The 22,218-nt window shown below is 54.0% G+C and overlaps 1 protein-coding gene across 2 annotated transcripts in view; it reads left to right on the top strand.

The window, feature by feature from the left end:
* The window catches only part of BDH1 (3-hydroxybutyrate dehydrogenase 1), a 42,181-nt gene extending 26,042 nt beyond the window's left edge, over window positions 1-16,139 (top strand). For both annotated transcript variants that reach the window (XM_080815834.1, XM_080815835.1), the window contains exons 5-7: window positions 7,745-7,886; window positions 14,000-14,152; window positions 15,302-16,139. In XM_080815834.1, coding sequence (XP_080671960.1) covers window positions 7,745-7,886; window positions 14,000-14,152; window positions 15,302-15,771 — 765 coding nt within the window. In that variant the 3' untranslated portion in view covers window positions 15,772-16,139. The remainder of the gene's footprint in view (window positions 1-7,744; window positions 7,887-13,999; window positions 14,153-15,301) is intronic.
* The last annotated feature ends 6,079 nt before the right edge of the window (window positions 16,140-22,218 follow it).

Raw genomic sequence — 22,218 nt, forward strand, 5'->3', positions numbered from 1 at the left:
CGTTTGGGACAATTTGCTGTCTCTTCTCTGTAGATGAGATATTTTTCATTATATTGAAGGCAGTAAGAATCCAGAGAAGTAATTATTTTTATACCAGGTTTAATATCTATAAAAACAATACCCGTTCAACGTAAAAGTTTCAATAATATAAACAAAAATAATAAAGTCATTTGCATTGCCACAGGTTGAACATATATTCAGATCAGAGAGGGTTTATTTGTCCTTTTAATTTTTCCTTCTTTTGAACTATGAAAGTAGTACATATTTATAATAGATTCAAACCCGACAGACGTGGATGATGGAAACAAGTGGAGTCTTTTTACTGCAGTCTCTTGCCGCAGAGTGACTAAAATGTATGTGTGCACATTATTTGTGACCTTTGCTATTATACTCCAAGCCACAATGAATCGTCTTACACATATCTTTGCTTGCTTTAATCAGTAATTCTTAGAAAAATTTTCTAGATGTGAAAATACTGGGTAGAAAGGTGTGCAGATTTTTGGTTTCATTCAAGTCTGTCAAACTGCTGCTCCCAAAAGCCACACCAATTCCTGCTCCCTCTGACATGCATGCAAAAACCTGTTTCAGGATGGATTTGGGGGTGATGGGTGGGGCATGCTAGAGTTGGGTTCTCCGCATAATGTGGACCTGCTTCAGCATGTCCTCGCAGGTGCTGGGATGCCACAGGACGTTTTGTACCTTTGAAGTTCCTTCTCCATGTTTCCAGCACCCGTGCCATCATGCTGGCTTGTCCAGTGGTGTAGGGACTGTATCTCGACTCCACAGTCCAGGGCAGAGGCTGCTGAGTGCTGACAAGGAGTGAGAGAGAGAGAGTCAGGGCCTTGGATTCTAGTCCCCTATCAGCTACTAGCCCAGGGACTAGGCAGACACTTCCCCTCCCTGAGCCCCTTACTTACAATAATGGGGTTGGACTGGGTGCTCTGACATCCTTCCACTGGCCACAGCTATGATCCTGATTTAGTGACTGGTGTTTTCTTCAAAATACCAGACAAGGGGCACCTGGGTGGCTCAGTGGGTTAAAGCCTCTGCCTTCGGCTCAGGTCATGATCCCAGAGTCCTGGGATCGAGCCCCGCATCGGGCTCTCTGCTCAGCGGGGAGCCTGCTTCCTCCTCTCTCTCTGCCTGCCTCTCTGCCTACTTGTGATCTGTCTGTCAAAAAAAAAAAAAAACCTAAAATACCAGACAAGGTCACTGCCGGCTCATGCCCGTCGGTGTTACTTGTTGACTGTTTTGGCATCATGGTGTGTGTCTCTGCTGGTCAAAAGCTAGAAGAGGCAGAAGTCACTAGACGTTTGAATTAACGATGCAAATCAGAAAGCAGTTGGAGCCACTGGGGACCACGGTAAAGTCCTCCAGCCCACTGCTGAGATGTTAAGCCATATGGTGGATTCTGGCTACATCTGTCCCCCAAAACTCTGCCTGCTCCTCCTTAGACTTACCCCTCCTCTCCTGCTTCAGGTCTCGGTGCCTTGGGCCAACTCAAGGGCTTGGCTCCAGCAGATGTCTCTCATCTCCCGCATCATGAACTCCTCACGCTCTGCTGGGTCATTTTGGCGCATGCGTGTGTGCACGGGCACACGCGCACACACCCACACGCGCAGGCTGACAGCCTCCCATCCCATGTGCACTACTGGCTCACTTCTCGGCACCCCCAGAGGATTGTTTGTACTAGATCGTTTCACCTGTTTACTTCCCATGTTCCTTTCAGCCCACACGGATTGGGCTTTGGGCCCCTCCTGTCTGTTTATTTGTTCTTTCAACTAATAGATATCTCTTGAGCACCTACAAGAGCCCACAATATTCTCCTTTGGAAATACAGCCTATACTGATTCAGTGAGAAGTTTTTGCCCTTGTGGCACTTACACGGGCCTGGGGTGGGGGGTAACACAAAAGAAGATCGATAAATAAGTAGATTGCTTTTCTGTGGGATGTGGAAGCTATTGGGAAAAAGAAAGCATGAAAAGGAGATGGAGAGTGAATGTGGAAGAGGGGCTGTTGGGTTTTAAAGAGGAAAGAAAGAACTTACTGAGAAAGTGACATTGGAAGGAGGTAAGGGGTTAGGGAGCTAGTCCTAAAGATAGAAGGGGTAAGAAGGGACAGCCAAGCCAGAGCTCCAAGCATGGTGTGTGCCTTTGTGTTAGAGACCAGCAGGGGGCCACTGTGGCTGCAGCGAGGGAGGGTGGTGGGAGAGTGGAGTTGGGGGGCAGGTCTTGTATCTTAGAAGGGGCAGACTGCCTCTCTCTGGGTACAAGGGAAGGCTTGATAGGCCAAGGTGGCATCTTGCTGCCATCTGGAAGGACGGACAGGAGTTCCCTGCGGTGGGTGCTGATAGTGTATTTGGACACCATCAGCAGTCCGAGGAAGCTGAAGCCCAGAGCCGTCGTGGAGTAAGAGGAGACCAGCTGGGCAGAGAAGTCAGGGCCGGACCGGGGGTGGGTGGGGGGCGATTTGCCAGAGCGCCTCTGATATGGCTTTTATCGAGGATGCCAGCAGCCCCCATTTTGCCGGATCGAGTGGACCCTTCTCAGACCAGAGCATACTGAACCTATACACAGCTTTGACCAAACAAACCACTCTTGCATGTTATCCTTTGTTGCATGACTTTTGGATACCCTGCTCTCTTGGTTTGCTTCCCCTCCCTAGCTAGCGCTCCCACTGCTCAGCCTGTGACTGTTACAAGGCCCCAGGCTTGTTCCTCTTCACCGTTCCTTGTGGGCATGATAGATACTTTCACTTTACCTGGCGAGTGTCTTCATCTGTCCTGAAGGTGCTGGACCACCTAGCAGAACAGGCCGAGAGTCTGTAAAACCCTGCTGCCAGGTTCAGTCCGTCGTCTGGCTCAGTGTGGTAGAAATGGAGGGGGAGAAGGTTGGAGAAGGTTGAGAGGTTGGACGGAGTTGTTACTGTGCTGTGATATTTTCCCTCTGGTCTCAGTGAGGTGGGCTTCAAGAACACTACTTGGAGAAACAGACTCTTAACTATGGAGAACAGACTGATGGGCACCAGAGGGGAGGCAGGTGGGGGGATGGCGGAAACAGGGGATGGCAAGGAAGGAGCGCACTTGTTCTGATGAGCGCCGGCTGGGGTAAGGAAGTGTGAGATTACTGAATTGTACACCTGAAACTGATAGAACACTGGGTGTTAACTAATTGGAATTAAAATAAAAACTTAAAGAACTACTAGAGGGGTACCTGGGTGGCTTAGTTGTTACATGTCTGCCTTAGGTCAGGTTATGATCCCAGGGTCCTGGGATGGAGCCCACATCGGGCTCCCTGCTCAGCGGGAAGCCTGCTTCTCCCTCTCCTACTCCCCCTGCTTGTGTTCCCTCTCTCACTGTGACTCTCTCTGTCTAATAAATAAATTCTTTTTTTTTTTAAAGAAGTGGGGATGAATAATCATGTAAGGATGGAGGGAGATTTTTTTTTTTGAGATTTTTAAAATTTATTTATTTGACAGAGGTCACAAGTAGGCAGAAAGGCTGGCAGAGATAGAGGAGGAAGCAGGCTCCCCGCTGAGCAGAGAGCCTGATGCGGTGCTCAATCCCAGGACTCTGGGATCATGACCTGAGCCGAAGGCAGAGGCTTTAACCCACTGAGCCACCCAGGTGCCCCATAAATAAATAAATTATTTAAAAAAAAAAAAGAAAGATCTCCTAGAGAGCTTACCGTTAATGCCCCGGAGTCCTCGGCCACAGAAGGGTATATTAATATTGACCAAAAGACGTCTGGAGGCCCAAGAAGGAAGCCAGAATGCCTCATCTGGAAGCAGAGCAGAGAGAGCTCCACCAGGAGAGGGCTGTCCTGCCTGGGTCGGACACTCTGGCCTGGACGTGATGTGGATGAAGGGGAGAGCTCCTGGAGTCATCATAAGGGCGCCCATCCAGTGAGACTCCTAGGACCGCCCGTGTTTCCCCAGCCGAAGGCGTGCCTCACTGAAGTCCAGGTGGAGGGAGAAGAGGCCCGGCTGGAGGCATCCAGGGGACGGATCTCTGCAGAACCCATGAAAGCACGCCTGGCAGGGAGGGCCAGCGCTCGTGCACCTGCTGTCCGTGGACACCAACAGCAGACAACAGGACCAGCCTCAGAAGACTACAGTCTTGCCCCTTAATTTGCTAGCCCCTGGATCCAACCCTAGAAGGGTCAGAGATTAAGGAAGAGGTGAGGAGGAGCTAGAAAATAAGGAGAAAGGCAGTCTTCACCCCTGTTTGGCATCCATGGGCTTCCCACACTCCCCAGGCCTGGGTCAGGACAGGCTTTAAATTGCATAGAACCTGGAGGACTTGGGTTTTCAAACCAGGCTGCGCTGGGGTTCCTTGATTAGTAGACTGAGCTGGACCCTTGAAGTCGAACAAAGAGGCTATTATCTGAGAATGTGTGGAAACACTATAAGAATTGTCTAACTTGTCATGCAAGGGTAGAAAAGAGAGCTCACTGATGAAATGGAAAGGGATAATGATAAAAGTGGGTTTATCAGTCAGCCAGTTCCATAGTCACCAACACAGCAGGACTCGAAGCTTGTCCCCGAGCAGCAAGATAGATGAAGACGAGGACAGAAACCCTGGAGCCAGGGAGGCAGTGGGGCCCAAGCAGTGTAGCCTTGGACTGAGAACAGGTGGATCTGGAAGGGGACCGGCCACTGTGTTCTGTGGCCCCGGGGCCAAGGGTGGGCAGCAAAGGTTTTCTCTGAACAGTGAAGGCAAGCTGACTGTCTCTGTCCCCGCTGACAAGGCCATCGGAGTGGGATGTGGAGGCCGTTCAGAGTGAGGAGGACTGCTGGGGAGACCTGGCAGGGGAAGGGAGGAGATGGGGTTCTCTCCTGGGATCCTGAATGCTGAGCCTGAAGCTGTGAGCTGTGGGATGAACCCCTGGTTTCCTCCGAGAGCAGGGTCTCAGCTGCCACACTCCAAACCGAGTTCATGTGGGGACCCTGAGCCAGGTGAAGAGCCTCCCCAGGGGACCTTGGAGACATGGGCTCAGGGCTGGCTGGAAGCTCAAGGAGACATCTGGTGTGGAGTCCGAGAGTTGCCAAAATGTGGTGGCAGGGTTCACAAAGGCCAGGAGGAGGACAGGGTGCTCAGGGGTCTATCTTCTTGGAAGTAGGCGTCAGCACCCACTCAGGGATGCGGTCTGCCTGGGCTCCACTCTGAGGGGCATTCGAGGAGGCACTACATGAAGACTGCATTCAAACAAGACGCATGTTTTTTTGGTGTCTGTGGACACCAGCCCTTCTCTCCTCTGGACTGGAAGCTGTCGTCTCTGGGAGTTTTTTGCTGGCAGACCCTCTGCAGGAACAGTAGCAGAAGCTCTAGGCCTGTAGATGAGACACCTGCCATGTTGTCCAGGAAGTGGGCACTGCCAGGGAGTTTCAGAGCCAAGCCTTAGACTAACCAAGCCTCACACATGGCTGCCCTGGGCAGAGGGGACTCCGGGTGTCATTGGCATGCCTGGTGCTGGGCCAGGCAGAGACTCAGAGGGCCACATGTGCTGCTTCTTTTCAGGCCCAGAGCGGAGGCTCCCTGTAGAGGCTGACTGTTTAAGAGTGGAAGAGCTCTTGGGGGCAGTGGGGACCAGCCTGATCCCTGTCTGATGCCTGGGTTTTCTCCACACCGTGTTCCCCACCCTGCCCCAAGCCTGACCTCCACTTTCATTGTCCAGACTCCTCCGGGGCAGTCTTGCCATCCGGATGATGAAAATCATTCCTCATTTTGGGCTGAATTTTTTGGCCCTGCTTCTGTTTGGTGGGCTCCATGGGACCAGACTGCTCCCTCACTCTTGTGTTCTTCCCAGGTCCCTCTCCAGAGCGATTATCTCCAGCCCCTCTGGCCCCATTAGACACAGTATGTTCACTACTCTCTCATGTCTCTCTGACATGGTGTGATGTGAACGTCTTGTTCTGGGGTTAGGGTTCTTCTGGTTCAGACCACTTAGCAGGCTGAGCCTAATTCCTAGAGAGCTTTTCACCATGGATGTATGCGGAATCCACATGCTTCCTACTCTTGGCCTTGCCAGGGAGGTTAGCATCAATACCACCTGTATCCCACGCATGTCCTTGGCTGAGAGTAGGCATTTCCCTCTCACTGCAGCCCCTGGCAGCTCCTGCTGTCCTCCCACTAGATGCCTTCCTGTTTCCTGCACGGCTGAGAAAGTCACTGCCAATTACATTGTAACTGACAGTGTTTGCTTTTCACAACTGTGTAGCTCATCCCTAAGGTGGAGAAGATGCAGGTCCTAGAAAGGATGAAATATGCTAATAGAACCCGCCTCACGGTGTGCAGACTAATGAGAAATGTATGTCAAGTGCTTAGCACAGTGGGAAGCACCGTCAGCACTCAGTAAATGATGCTGGCTTTTATTCACGCCCTCGAGCAGCTCACCACCACGCCCCAAGAAGACCCTCGCCCACCTCCCCAGCCTCCTGTGCAATGACTTTCTTATGCATCTGCTCTGCCTGCAGAGGCCTCACCGCTGTCTAAAATATCCCATTTCCCAGGGCCCCTCTGGTCCTTGGCCTCGGCTGTCACTGCTCCTGAAAGGCCTGTCCCACCTTCTGGGCAGCCTCTCCCCTCCTGCCAGCTTTCATGCTGCAAACACTGCCCAGATTGTTCCCTTATGCACCTGCCCCCTTCCCGAAAATGTGCCTCTTTGATAACAGGGGCTGAGTTATTTATTTATTTATTTTTTTAAAAGATTTTTTATTTGTTTATTGGACAGACAGAGATCACAAGTAGGCAGAGAGACAGGCCGAGAGAGAGAGAGAGAGAGAGAGAGAGAGAGGGAGAGAGGAGGAAACAGGCTCCCTGCTGAGCAGAGAGCCCTATGCGGGGCTTGATCCCAGCACTCTGGGATCATGACCTGAGCCGTAGGCAGAGGCTTTAACCCACTGAGCCACCCAGGTGCGCCATGAGTTATTTATTTTTGTGTCTCTAGTTCTTAGTGCAGTGCTGGGACATGATGGAGGCCCAGGAAATGTTTGCTGAGTGAGTGACCCTTTCTCATGTTTAATAATGCTCGGATTTAGCTTGACAGTTTAACAGGTTTTTAATAAAGATGACTCCATCATTCCAGTAACCTGAGCAGGTCAGAACAGGTGGCATTGTCCTTATTTCTTATTTTGAAGCTGGAAAAACTGGGTACCTGTTAAGGGTTGCACCTGAGGGCACAGAGCCTGGGTAGTGATGGGACTGGAATGAGAGCTGCTCTGGCTTCTGACCATCTTGGTAGTGACAGGCCTGTGGCTTAGACCAGAGGTGACAAACTGGCAGCCTCCAGTCACATGTGGCCTGTGAATGTGCTTTGCTTTACACAGTGTTTAGGTTTTGTTTTTTAAACGTGAGTAAGTTGCCAACACTTAAAACACTGGGAAGTCCTAATTACTAGCTTAAACATCGGAGCAGCTGGCAGGCCTGGGTTACACCCATACCCATGTTGGCAGCAGCTGGCAGGGGTGGAGAGGTAGGCATGTGCTTCATTCCCAAGTCCCCACCCTCCCCATTGTTGGACACCCACATGCCTAGCCCTGGTGGGTCCTCACTTCGCAACCTTGGCTTAGAGAGAGGCTCCTTCCAGGAAAGCCTTGGGAGCTTGTGTCTGTGGCACTTGGTTTGGCTTGACAACGTGGTCAGTTGTTAGTAAGCCCCAAGCTCTGGCAGGGCCTCGGCCCTGGTCCTCCGACTGGAGGCAGGGTGGGAAGGAGGTGGTTGAAGCAGCTCCTCTCTCCTCCCCAGGACAAAGGAGACGATGGGGTCAAGGAGCTGGATAGCTTGAGGAGTGATCGACTAAGAACTGTCCAGCTCAATGTCTGCAAGAACGAGGAGGTGGAGAAGGTGGTGGAGATCGTCCGCTCGAGCCTGGAGGATCCTGAGAAAGGTAGGGGGCCCGTTGGGGCCGCAGGGGGTAGTGCACCAGCTGTTCTGAGGGCCCCTTTCCTAAACACTACCCCCCATTTACCGGTATCTTGCAAAAGCCTGCTTGCCCCACTGTTGAAACTCTTCCTCTCACACAGTGGGAGGAAGTGGGTTAAATTAAACACACCTGTGCAAGAAGGCAATGGGAAATAAAGCCAGAGGTGCTTTCAAAACCTCTAGGAGTGGTGAACAGATGAGCACAGCTGGGGGGGGGGGTCAGTTCAGACAGTGTTCATCGAATGCCCACTCAGGGCCAAGTGTTGGGGACACAGAGATGGCCAAGACACAGTCCTTGTTCCCAATGACCTCACCAAGGTTCACTGGGGGGCTAACCCGAATGATCTCCACACCCCCTCTCAGGAAGCAGCACAGGACAGAGGGTCACAGCCCAGTCCTGGGTGGGGCGCGGAGCCTGTTAGGGAGAGCAGATTGTGGCAGGGGCAAGAAGGGCGTTCCAGAGTCGGGGAGAGAAGGAACAATGGTGGGAAGCACACAGGGGGCCAACTCCGTGGTCAAGTCTGGTGGAGGTGGTGGCAGTAAATGGGGTTGAGGACAGAGGTCATCCAGGGCCTGGGGCCCATAGACGCGCTCCTGAGGACACCGGGGCCCACTGTCGATGTCCCAGGGGGGATGAACTATCAGTCTGGGGACTGGGGCAGCAGTGTGGAGGGTAGATTTAGAGGGAGAGCATGAGTCCTGGAGTACTGAACAAGGGCAGTGGGTGTTTGGGGATGTGGAGGGATCAGATTCAGGAAGGCATAGCTGGCTGGACTTGGTGATGGATGCATGTGGGGATGAGGGAGGGGCACGAGGCTTCTCCTGATGCCCAGTCCCCCCCAACCCACTGCAGGAGCATGATGAGGGATGGGGAGTGCCCATGGGATGCCCTTCGGGAATGTCTGGGTGGAGAACAGATGTCCGGGCCTGGAGGTGAGGCTAGAGTGGGCAAGATGCAAGGTGGGCTTCCTGGGAACATGAGCAATCAGGGGGTGGAGAAGGGGAGAGGCAGCTGGCAGAGAGGTTGGGGACTGTGCCCCCAGAACCTGGAGGAACAGAAGGTTTGAGGGCCAGTCACTGACAGGGTCACCTGCTGCAGAAAGTTCTGGTAACATAAGGATTCGGGTGTTCTCTCCCAGTTCAGCTCAGGGAGGGATGTTGGTGGGAGGGGCTGTGTCCGACAGAAGGGGGGAGACCCCGTTCATGGAGCACACAGCCGTGGTGCATTCTGGGCTACTTGCTTCCTCTAAGGTGTTTACCTTTGAGCTTCCTGGCCGATCAGGCAGAGAGGGTTCTCTCTTTCCCACAGACAGGGTGGGGGCATCTCTCCCGAGTGGTGACTTCAGGCCCTAGGAGGGAGAAGGGGAGGAGAGGGGACCACCAGGGGCAGGGATGGGCTCTCTTGAGCCTTTATGAGCCAAACGGAGATGCTGCCGTCAGCCTGCAGCTGCCTCAGAGCTCCTGTGCCATGTGGCTGTCAGGGAAGCTGTTGCTCAGGCTGCCAGCCTGTCCCTGATGCAACCCCTTGGCAGCCCTGGGCCACCCCCACCTCCAAAGAGGGCCATTCCCAGGCTGGTCTGCTCTCAGAGGAGAGGCCTATGAGTTCCCTAACTCACTAAACATCTGTTTCATAATTAACAGGCAGAGCCAGGGCTCCTGTCCCATTAAGAAGAGGCAGGATGTGCCCCCTGGGGTGATTCCCCGCTCTGGAGATACAGCCCACCTCACCTCTACCACCTGCCTTCATCAACCATGAGGCAGGAGTCCTGCCGTAAGGCCACTTCATGGCAGCCTGAGGGTTTGTGGTGATCCACGGCACCCATGGAAAGAACTCATCGCTGTAGACCTGAGAACAGAGTGGGGCTGCACCTGAGCTGGGGGCTGCTCAGGACCCTGGTCCTGGTTCCCCACTGCCAGGACAGAGTCACCTCCATTCCTTGTATTGGTCTGGGCCAGTTCGCTTGACCGTCAAGGCAGGGCAGGCCCGGAACCACAGGGAGAGGCACTCACCCCCCTGCCCTGGGACCGAGTTCAAACCCTAGTCCCACCCTGATGCATAAACTTTTCCCTGCTGCCTTTTTCCAAATGACACATTCCAGTGAGGATTGATAAACCACAGCATGAGCTTACTTACCTAATACGGCATTTTCTGGCAAAAGATTTGAAGATTTTTTTTTTGGTATGAAAAAGATGAGAAATCTGTTGGACATGTGGTTGTCCTGGTTTCTCTGTCCCTACTTCTCCCTCCCCCTCTTTTTCTTCCCCGTGGCCCCCACCCCTGCCCCACCCAGGGCTGTCTTTCCTGGTATAGCCTCTGCCCTTCTCCCCTTCTCTGGCAGTGCTATCTCTGAACTCCAGGTGGCGCCCTTCTAGAGCTTTCAGATCATCCTGGGGTCCCTAAGCCTGTGCGCGCTTCTGACTCACTCTACCCAGGCAGGATCCTTTCAGGAGACAAGTGCCTTTCATCCTGGCTCTGTGGAACAGGGGAGCCAGCCTCGGGGGGTGAGATGAAGGGGATTGTCTGATTAGAGATGAGCCATCTGCCACAGCCAGCGGAGCTCTGAGGGACCGGTTGGACATCTGGAGCCTGGAGACAGCACTGCCCACCTCATCCCAGCAAAAGGCTGAGTAAGCCAACCGGCAGGCTGTATGTTGAAACCATCACTTAACCTCACAGTCAGCAGATATTTATTGAGTACCTGCTGTATGCTTGGTAGTGTGCTGAGCACCAATGAGGGTATGACCTGGCAGGAGGATTGTGGTTGGACACCAGCCAGATGTAAGTTGGTGGCTTCATGGCAGGACCTCTTCGGAACCATTACAGCACTGGGGACATTGTGCCATGGATAGAGAAGACCCAGTTCTACACCTGGGACACCCTCAGTCTGAGAGTGGGAAGTCTGGAGTTATGGTGGGCTTCACTCTCTTAGAAGTGTGACCTTGGGCTCACACCTTCCCCTGTGTGGGCCTCAGCTTACCTATCTGTGAAGAGGGAGAAATGCTCTGCTCACACAGCCAGTGCTCATGCCTAGATCTGACCACTGCAGGCACATGGGCAGAATAGCATGGGGTGAGGGTTGGGGAGCTGGGTGGAGCCAGGGAGCAGCAGAGGCAGGAGGGACCATGAGGCAGGGGAGGGGCCGGCTGTTCAGGCTTCCAGAGGGTAGAACAAGAAACCCGGCAAAGGAGGCCTCCTAAACCTGCTTCGAGAGGGAATCGTCAAAGCAAGAAGTGACCAACAGAGGAGGGTCTAGCCGAGGGGCTGGCCAGGATTGAAATGGAGGACAGAAGCTGTGACAGGGAGACCTGGGAGAAGTTCTCCAGTGATATAGGATGGAGACGACAAGGCCCCAGACTAATGCTGTGGAAAGAGGAAAAAAGGCACAGATTCGATGAGATGGCAGAGGAAGCCAACAGTGGCACAGGGTCAAGCATGAGGGCTGTGTCTTCACACAGACCAGGGTCCAAATTATCTTGTCCCCCTGTTAGCTGAGTGACACTGAGTAAGGTGCTTAACCTCCTGGAGCCCCATCTGTGTCCTCCAGACCTGGGATAGCTTAGCTTTGGAATGAATGCACGCAGAGTGCTTAGCTCAGGGCCGGGTCTCTGTCCTTTTGATCTTGATCAGTGGTATTAATAATTCTCATCAGATTGGGGAGAAGAGGTCCAGAGGTCTGTTAGCAAAGAGGAAAGTAAGGCGCAGGCTGGGGCAGCTGGAGATTGCCATGCTGGTGCATGGGGAGAGGATGCTGGGGACCTGTGTGCAGGGCACTGAGGTGAGAGTGACTGTCAGGAGGAGGAGACCGCAGTCGGAGGAGAGCCATGAGTCCGAGGGGTACACAGGAGCGCTTGACGTGGTGATGTGCTGGGGCTGTTGCAGGGAAACAGCTGTCCCTGGGAACGAGCAGCAGTGTTCATTTTGAGTTTACGTGGAGTGTTGGCTGAGGACTCCTAGCTCCACAGACTGTTACTGCTTATCAAGTCAGTGGAGCTAGAATCCAGGAGCCAGGTGCTTTCACAGGTCAAGTTCAATTACACTTTTTTGGATATCAGTGTCAGCTGTAATTAGTTTTTTGTTAGGGAAAAAATATACATTTTAGGTGGGATACGGTTTTGTGTGAACCAAACACAAAGCAGCTGCAAATTTCCATGAACATAAAGAAGACAAGGCTGCCTAGGCACGGAGCATAATTTGAGAGCAGGCGGTCTAGGACGGGACATTGGCGGATGCCTGTATTTAGGGGGCAGGTAGAAGAAGGGTGGCAGGGAGGATAGAAGAGATGCTCCAAAGGAGGAATGAGTGTCGAGAACCATGAGTAGAGCTCATACTGGGGAGAGGTTGAGGGGAGTGAAGATGGGAGGTGAGGGTGATGGGGCACCCTTACCATGTTGCACCCCAGACACAGTGGGGCAGCAGCAGGGCTGGGATCCGGCATGGCAGGGAAATGGGGTCTGGAGGGTGTAGCTTGTGTTCTCAGAAGCCTGGTCGTGGAGGGAAGGAGAACAGACAGAGGTGTGAGGATGTAGCATGGTAAAGAGGAGGTTCTTTGGGATCCCGGGACATGGTATTTGTAGACCTTCATTCATCTGAGAAACCTTTATTGAGCATCTAATGTATACAACATTGGAGGAAGGGAGCCAGGGGTGAGAGAAAGGTTAATGTTGCATGAAAAGGGAACAAGGAATGACAGCTTATGGTTTGGAAGGTGGAGGGTGAAAGGTCAGCCTTGGCAGGTGGTGGGAGGCCTCTGGCTCTTCCTGGGAAGAAGAGAGGGGTGAAGACCTCGGGGGAGGAGGGGCTGTGGTGGCCGCGTCACTGCTAGGTCACTGGTGAGACCCGAGAGCCCGTGGCTGCCGCTCAGCCGCTGTGGGGAGTGAGTGAGAGCTTCACGAGCACTTTGTTAAATAGCAGTTTCCTTCCCTGATAAATGTTCTTAATTCTCCATAATTGAAGGAGAAGGCACCAGAGGTCAGTTGAAGCTTTAATTTGGATAACACGGAAGGAACGCAGCTAGAGACCAATTACTCTGTCATGCATACAAACTCGTTTCCATGATTAACTTGGAAAGCGAGGTGGGGCCAGGGCTCCCACAGGCAGGAGGATAGCTCTGTCCCGAGGCTGCAGCCCATGAAGTCCTCACACCCCACAGATGGAACTCAGAGGCCCTGCAAAGCAAGGTGGCCTCCTTGGGGCCTCCTTCCCTCATTCTGCTCTGCCTCTGACTGGCTGCGCATGCTGAAGGGCCTCTGCTTCCCTGGTGACGAAAGTAGCTGTCAGATCTCCAAGGATCCTTCTAGCACCAGGGTTCCCGGGTCTGCGGAAGCCAGCTGTCCCCTCTCTGGTCTTATAGGAAACAGTCAACCCAGGTTACTCGGAAAGTGTCTGTTTGCTCTAGCTCTGTCCTCTGCCTGGGACCACACAAGGCTGAGGGAGTGTTCTCAACCTGCAGAGACCAGGCATATACACAAGGGCGGTGGGGCTCACCAGTGATAACCGGCAAACAGTGCGTGTTGTGGGAGGGGAAGATCCAAGGTCATGGTCAGGGGCTCAGGATGGATCAGGACTGGGGCTGGACCTGAGGTGAAGTCTTAGCTGAGCCTCTAACTGCTATGAGACCCTGGATACTGGGTCCCCTCCCTGGGCCTCCAGAGAAAGCTTGGCCTGGAAGACTCCTGGGGTTCTCCAGGCTTTTGGGCAGAGGTGGAAGGCAAGCGAAGGTGCAGGGGCAGGAATGGAGACACAGTGCAGGCTGCGGGGAGGTGACCGTGTGGAGCCAGTGGGAGTGACCCCAGGCTGCAGACAGCTGGCAGGGCTGGGTCATTGCGGGCCCAGAGAGACCATGCAGGAAGTGAGATGGTAATTGGATGTTTTAGACTTAAGGCAGGGTCCCAGCCCGTACCGTAGGCCTCTCTGTCTCCTGTTATTCTTGGTGATTCTAGGAAGTGTCCCAAGAGCCTTGTAAGTGGCAAGTTTGGTGGGAAAGGGACAAAAGCGAGGAGAGGCGAGTCTGCAGGGTGATGGGTGGTGTCCGAGGCCAAGGCCGCGTGGTGACGGTGGTTCTGTTCCATCCTGTCCAGGCCTGTGGGGCCTCGTTAACAATGCGGGCATCTCGACTTTCGGAGAAGTGGAGTTCACCAGCATGGAGACCTACAAGGAAGTGGCAGAAGTGAACCTCTGGGGCACCGTGCGGATGACAAAATCCTTTCTCCCCCTCATCCGAAGGGCCAAAGGTGAGTTGGAAAGGGTTTTCCTCCCATCCTGTCTTTTCATCTTTGCCTAGACTGGAAAGAGGTCTCTGCAGATCCAGCCTCCATACCCCAGTGAGGCTGAGCACAGGACTTTCCGGGGGCTGTGCAGGTCTCGTGGATGGGGGTAAGGGGAGCTGTCTTGGCCAGGCAGGTGGAAAGGGATGTGTGGTTTTCAGAAAGGAAGGCGGCTGAGAGGTCCGCAGTCTCAAAGGCTCAAAGATTACAGCAGCCATCCCACTCTGGGGACCTAATCTAGAGAAATAGCCACCTTGTGCTTGGGGCTGTGTCTATATACAGCAACTATCAAGAGAGGCACGGGAAGTCAGTGTTGGTAGATCTGTTCTTTGGGTCACTAGGCCACAGTTACAAAATAAGACAGTTGTGGTAGAATGTAAAATATAGTAATAATAATCTTCGAGATTAGGAATCTGAAAAGCAAACAGAGCACTCAGACCATGTTAGGTAGCCAAAGTCACTGATTTGGATGTTCTCTCTAGATAGCAAACAATGATGGCAAAAAGGAGGTGATCCCATAGGATCTCTCCCAAAGTCTCAGCAATGATAGGATGAACCCCGAGCTTCTGTAGGATTGCAGAAGAAAACCCCAACCCTCCAGAGACTTCCAACTTAGAGGTTTCTGAAAGGCAGCCCCCCAAGGCACCAGGTTGGGGCTGGGTCTTAGCTTCCTGAGGGCATTCCCAGGACAAGCACTTCCCACGTCCGCTTGGGCTTGCTTGGACGGGCTCTACCTCCATCCCGCCTCCCGAGGCCAGGCCTGTGGGAAAGCTTCTTGAGGTCCCCACCGTCTTCTAGTACCAAAGACTCCATCCCTCTGTCCTAGCACTAAAATCAGGTTCAAAACTCTGGCCTGGGCTGCCTGCCGCGAGCGCTCTAGCATCCATTCCACATTACCCCACACCCTCCTGGATGCAGGCCGGCTCATTTCTCTTGGCCTGTCCTGCCTGGCATAGTCAGGGAAAAGCTGGACATGTGGCCTGAGCTGGCCTCGACTGTGTATTAGAAGGTTCCCTGACCCTGGGTAGTTCAGGCATCAAAGCAGCCTGCCTGGCCCCGCCCTCTGCCCAGCCAGTCAGTGCCTTGTGAGCAGGGCTCTGCCATCTTCCTCCGCAGGCCGCGTCGTCAACATCAGCAGCATGCTGGGCCGCATGGCCAACCCGGCCCGCTCGCCGTACTGCATCACCAAGTTCGGGGTGGAGGCCTTCTCCGACTGCCTGCGCTACGAGATGCACCCGCTGGGCGTGAAGGTCAGCGTGGTGGAACCTGGCAACTTCATCGCCGCCACCAGCCTCTACAGCCCCGAGCGCATCCAGGCCATTGCCAATAAGATGTGGGACGAGCTGCCCGAGGTGGTGCGCCGGGACTACGGCAGGAAGTACTTTGACGAGAAGATCGCCAAGATGGAGACCTACTGCAACAGCGGCTCCACGGACACGTCCCCCGTCATCAACGCTGTCACCCATGCCCTGACCTCCGCCAGCCCCTACACTCGCTACCACCCCATGGACTACTACTGGTGGCTTCGAATGCAGGTCATGACCCACTTGCCCGCAGCGGTGTCGGACCGGATCTACATACACTGAAGAGTTTCCCATCGGCCTCTGCTTGGGGGGCCCTGGTGGGATGGAGGGAGGAGGGCCTGAGGGTGGGAGGGAGGGTCTGGTGTTGCCCCTTTCGGTGACCTGCTTGTGCACTATCCACAGTCCCAGGAGGACCTACTGCCAGTTGTAGCATTAACCAGAGGGGCTAGCTCAGCCCTACCTGGGGGCACCCTGAGGGGTGTGGGCTTCTCGGTGGGGGTGTGGAGTGGCGGGTGGGGTCCTTGCACCTTGAAACATGGTATGTCCATCTTTCTGAAGCTGATTTCATACAAAGACTTTGGGAAGACACGTTTATATTCAACACGGATTTATTATAAAATATAATACAGATCCTTTACATTTTAAAGCCGAACGACAGTTTGGGAATTTCTCTCATTTGATCCTGAAACCAGCCTCTTGGTTTAAGGTAAAAAGGACAGATATTTTTTTTCTTTTGTACATGAAGAATCTGTGGCCCAGAGAGGATAGGTGAGTAAGTGGTTTGTACATGGTCCAGGCTGTGTGTTTCTGCCACCATGGTAGAAGCGCTTCACATTTTGTGTTCCTGCCTGCTCTGGATCCAGTTATCTAAGGATCCTTTGATGGGCTCTGTACCCTCGCCTGAGCCAGACTCCCTGCATGTCCACTGTGCACCCCTGTACATGTCCATGGTGCCTGTGTGTGTGGCCCAGAGCCAGCAATTCCAGGGGGTGGGGACATTCTGTAAATTTCCATTTGGGATTTCTGCAACCTTTCAGGACTTGTGTAGAGGGGCTTGTTGGCTGAAAGGTTGGTTTGTTTCTGGTTTGAGTCTGCGTAGTTTTGCCTGGGGTAGGATCATGTTGATGGGGCACCCTTCGCAGAAGCCATGGTACACAGGCCTGCGCCTGGGGTAGGTGTAGGTTCCCGGCCTGTCTCATGTAGTAGACACACACACACACACACACACACACACACACACACACACACAGGGGGCCTTCTCCATATGCTTGCCTTCCTGCTGTGGCCTTATTTTTATTTTATTTTATTTTGAAGATTTTATTTATTTGACAGAGATCACAAGTAGGCAGAGAGGCAGGCAGAGAGGGAGGGGGGGAGCAGACTCCCCGCTGAGCAGAGAGCCGGACATGGGGCTCGATCCCTGGACCCTGGGATCATGACCCTGGGATCATGACCTGAGCTGAAGGCAGAGGCGCCTCCCAGGCGCCCCAGTGTGGCCTTATTTTTAATTAAGCCAGGTTGCTGATAGGTAGAGTCTGTGTTATCACTTCTTGGTTTGGGGTTTGAATGCTGCTATCCCTGCAATTGCCCAGAGCCTGGATGTTTGGACCCAAACCAGGCACCACGCTCTCTCCCAGGCAGCTGCAGGTGGCTGCAGGTAGTCAGCCCCGCGAACCAAACTAGCACTTCCGCCTTCTCCCTGGAAGGGCCAGGCCTGCCGCTAGAGGGCGCTCTGCCTCTTCTGCTGCCTGAGCGGCCTCTCCTCCCGCCTGAGCGGCCTTTCCTCCCGACTTGGTTGCTTCCGTACAAACCTGAGGGCTCAGAGTGTTCCGGGTCCACCTTCCGGTCCGGACACAAAGAGCAAGACCCCTTTAGAAACAGAGTTCCTGCTCTGCAAGTAGCTGCTTGTAATAAACGTGGCACCTGGTGCCAGGAGAAGGCAGAAGAACAGCTGGGCAGCCAGGCGTGGCCTCCGGGGTCAGGCAGTGCCAAGGAACAGGGTGTCTCACAAGGAGGAAATTCAGCCTGCCTTTTGGGCTTTGGTCCCCCTCTGTCTTCAATCAGGGATGTCCTGCCCAGCCACCTGTTTGCAAGGTGAGGCCAGGAGGGCTGGTGGGGATGACAGGGTGGGCGATCAGGGCTGACGCCGTCCGGAGTCGGACATCCCATGGCCATCGTGTTCACATTACGGCCACATCCTTTTGAATCCCAGAACTGACCTTTCAGAGTTGCATTTCTACAGCTCGGGAGATTTTGTTACCATGCTCGATTTTATGAGAGCTGGATGGATGCAACGCTTGGAGTTACAGGTGTGCATGGACATTCGGGAATTAGAGGGAAGGGGAAGCTGGCTCCTGAGCACTGGACAAGCCATGTCTTCTCCTGAGGGGGTCTCTGGGAGTAGGACAAGACAGTTAGGCTGGCCGGGAGGTCGCCCTGAGATTTTATTTTTACCCCAATGACTGAAAAGCCCAGAGCACCTTCTTTCCAGATAATCTCACTGCTAATTAAAAGCTCACAGTGACCAAATTCACTCTGGTGGCCTAGAGCCTCCCTGGGAGCAGGTCTAGTTCTGATCCCCGCAAGAGACGCAGAGGTAGGCAGAACAGAGGTGGCTGTTCCCATTTTACAGATGACATAACTCAGACCCAAAGAGGGAAAGTGACTCACCGCGTGTCACAGTGGATCTGTGACAAAAGTCTCCTGAGTGGTGCTCTTCACCATCACCTCACCCCAACAGTCCTGGGAACTAACCTGGCACCCAGACCCTCCCTGCTTGCCTGTCAGCAGAGAGCTGCCCCTTCTTGGGGTGGAGATTGGTTGGGAGGGACATTGAGGGGAGAGAGGAGGCTCCCATTCTGTGGGGTATAGATGGCGTCCATGGGGGCTGCCTCGGTGAGGAGCGTGATCTCTAGGGTGCCCTCATTGATGGCTGGAGGCTGGCTGAGAGCTCCCTGCAGGTCGCTTACCATGCCACGTGGGGCCAAGAGACTTGTGAGCAGGCTCCAGGCCAGCCTGGCCCTGCCAGCCTGGGGCCTGTCTCTGCTGCCCCTGCCGGGGGGTCCACCAGACTCCCCACTTGTGCGGCTCATACACTTCCCGCATCTCAAACAGGGCCTGGCTCTGCGGAGCCCTGCGGAGCTATGTGGAGCTCAGCGGAGCTCGGCTGGGGCAGGGGCAGACAGCGGGCAGAGGCTCCCTCACTTGGGTGACACCAGTCTCAGCCTGCCAGATGACAACAGGCACATCTGTGCGGGGCTGGCTGCCTTACCCAGCCGGTTCGCGGCCTCTCCCCTGCGTCCTGCAGCAGCCCTGCGAGGGAGGCAGCGTGGGGTTACTATCTCACCGTACATAGAAGGAAACTGATGACCCAGAGTCTCTTGCCAAGGGAGGGCTAGAACTGGGTGGCCGAGCCAGATCTAACCTCCAGCCCGGAGCTAGTGATGCATGAAAAGCAGGGCAGATGGCACCAGGATCTAAAATAAGGAGGGGAAAAAATACCTCAATTATGTAACAGTGAGAAAAGTCTGTAAGCATATACACAGTAACAAGCACAGAGTCCTGCCACAGGAGCCAGCACCTCCCTCCCAGCCCCCTGTGGGAGAGCCGGTGCTGGGGGAGCCCGTCTGCATCCCTCCAGGAGGAAATGTGCCTGGATGGGGCCAACGCTGCCCCCCTGTAAGGGACCTTTCTGAGGGCATGCTCTAGGAACACCGAGACCCAACCTTGGGCAGAGACAGAGTCTGCAGGTGCTCGCAGAGTCCTTGAGGGCTCTAGGAGCCTGGGGCTGGAGGGTCCTCAGATGAAGCTGTGGAACAAGGAGAGCCGTGGGGCCTGATGCTCTGCTGGAGACCACACAGGCAAGCCCAGAGCATCCCAAGGCCCTCCTGGTGTGTGTGCACCCTAAGGAAGCTGGTCTGTGAGTGGCAGCTTCTGACGGACTGGGTGAGCCCCTGCTGGGATATGGACCAGGGACCAGGGCTTGGACTAGGGCTGGGAGGGGCTGCTAGGATCCCCAGAACCTCAGAGAGGGAAAGGGGATTCAACCACCACCAAGCCTGACTCTCAGCCCCTAGGGAGCTGGCCAAGCCTTGAAGCCCTCCTGGGGCAAGGAGCTCATTACTTCCTGAGACAGCATGTCCTTGGGGAGAGGTTGGGGAGAACTGATCCAAAGACTGGGCTGAAATCTACCACCTCAAACATAAGTCCTCTGGCAAGGAGCAAGGAGCTCATTACCTCCCGAGACAGCGTGTCCTTGGGGAGAGGTGGAGGAGAACAGCTCCAAAGACTGAGCTGAAATCTATCACCTCGAACATAAGTCCTCTGGCACTTGGCCGTGACCCAGAACTGCACAGAACATTGGGTGATTGGAAATGGCCAGGTTGGGTGCAAGAGCCCTCACTTGACAAGGTTTCCATACTCCTCGCTGTCTGAGCAGGAGATCTCAGCTGTGGTTATCCCATCTCTTGTTCTTGATGACACACATCAGGCTGAATGACCACCTGCGTCCTTTCCAGTGGCAAGGACTTGGACACAGGTTTTAACACCTTTAGTGAGGGATGCTGACAACGTCTCACACATGGGGCCCCTCGCTACTAAGTACACTCGTGACTCCTCTTACATCTGTTCCTCACAAACAGCTTGTGAGTTAGGTTGGACCACTACTGCCATTTTACAGAGAAACTGAGTCTTGGGGAGGGGAAGTGATTCACCTGAGATCACAGGGCCAGGAAGTGGGAGAGCCTGGCTTCCATCTTTGGGGCTCCTTCCTTTACTCCTAGGCTGCCTCAGTCTCCCCATCAGGGCCCTTGACCCCACTCAGTCAGAGGCTGGCCAGGTAGCCCGTGAAGGAGGGATGGGGGTAGCACTGAACTCAATTTCTCCTAGCCCACAGTTTTGCAGAGAGCAGTGTGGAAGGGAGCCTGGGCCCTGGGTCTCACTGGAGCTGTGGCCGTTTTTCTGTGGGACCTGCCAGTGGCCTGGGCCCTGGTGGAGGGACTGAGGGATGGAGACAGCAGGGCCAGGAAGCGTTCCCAGGGCCGGGTGAGCACCATCATGCCTCACCACCGACAGACGTGTGTTAGAGGAGAGAGAGCACAAATGGGGACCCACCTCAGGGGATGCTGGGGCCCAGAAACGCCCTGTCCTGCTCTCTCAGACTTAATTACTCTATAAAATGTTAGGCTGCTCCCACTTATCAAATTATGGATGAGCTTAATTGCAGAGCACTGAGTAACCACAACGGGCTCCTGGCCGTTCCTCTCAGCTTCAGCTGCAGCCACCCCAGCTTCTGGGGGAGCTGCTCGTTGTTCTCAGGGCCTCCATGTGGCTCAACTCTGCTCTCCCACAATAAGAGTGGGCTTGGCGGACCGTCCTGTGGGCCATCCAGCCTTGTATTCCGTTATTGGGTTGTTTACACTGTGGGGGCCTCTCTCTCTCCGACGTCTCTTGTGTTCTGGCCAGAGGCTTTGGTTCATGTCTGACCAAAGGTCTACAAAGTAGTGTGGGGCCTGCCATGACAAACGAAGAAACAGCATGGTGCTGGATGGATAAGAGCGCATGTGCTCTGTGAGACTCTGAGGGCACCTTCAAGGAAACGGGGTGAAGAACAGCAGGCCACGAGGCACTAGTGATGTAACGAAGGACGTTGTAAACGTCCCTGCAGCTGGCAGCATCGACAGACTGGTTCCGGTTCAATGTTGGAAGGCACCATGTGATTCCAGGGGGCTTTGGTGGGAATGGAGGAGTGATTGCTGGTCATCATCCAAATGCCCCTTGTGTTCCCATATTCAGAGGATCAGACCCATGGTCAGTAGCATCTGCTCCCTCTCCTGCTGCCCCCCCCAAATACTTGAACCTCTTCTTTGTGCCAGGCCCTGTACTGGGCACAGTGGGTCCAATGGCAGGCAGCCCAATGCAATCCCAGAACCCCTGGGCTAGCCGAGAAAGCAGGAAACTTTAACCCAGGGTGACAGGTGGCATGATTTGGAGGAGGCAGTGTAATACTTTATTTTACCAGAAATGAATATAAGTATAGCCATTTTTAACCCACATACAACCTAATTTGGCTTCTTCCTTGCATAACTTTGGAGCCCCAGGCAACAGCAGATTGGGGGGTGGGCATGAAAGGACAGGGGCCCTTCCCTACTTGGGGAGTCCCCAACTTTCCCAAAGGAAACATAAAAGTGAATGTCCCTGGAAAAGCATGGCTGGGCCTTGTCCAAATGCCAATAACGTAAGGGAGCCAAGCCAACAGTGCTGGAACCACTTGAAGAATGGCAAGGCGGGGGGCTCAGACACGCGGGGCTGGGCACGTGATCTGGAGGCTGAAGGCAGAACCAGACCAGATGCTCAGGCTGAGCACAGACATGGAAGAGGGGACACCACTTGGAGGAATGTGACGAATTGGAGTTTTCAGCTTTGGGTGTTTATCTTCTGTGAAGCTAAGTGTACAACAAAATACAGTAGGGCACTAAAGAGATGCTCTTGGGAAAGCAGAGAGAGAAGGAGCAAATCTAGGGGTCCTGGAGCTGGCAACCCCTCGGGAAGGGAGCCTGCTGGTGGTGTCCTGTTGGAGATGGAAGGACCTTGGAGATCCTGCAGTCAGACGGTAGGAAGGAAAAGACCTTGTTGGAAATTTCATTCTGGGCGAGGTTGGGTAGAAAGAACTCAAGTCTTAGAGCCAGACAGACCTGACTTTGAATCCTATTCAGCAACCGCCCAATTGTA

Source organism: Martes martes (genome assembly GCF_963455335.1).
Source record: "Martes martes genome assembly, chromosome: 1".
Classification (NCBI taxonomy): domain Eukaryota; kingdom Metazoa; phylum Chordata; class Mammalia; order Carnivora; family Mustelidae; genus Martes; species Martes martes.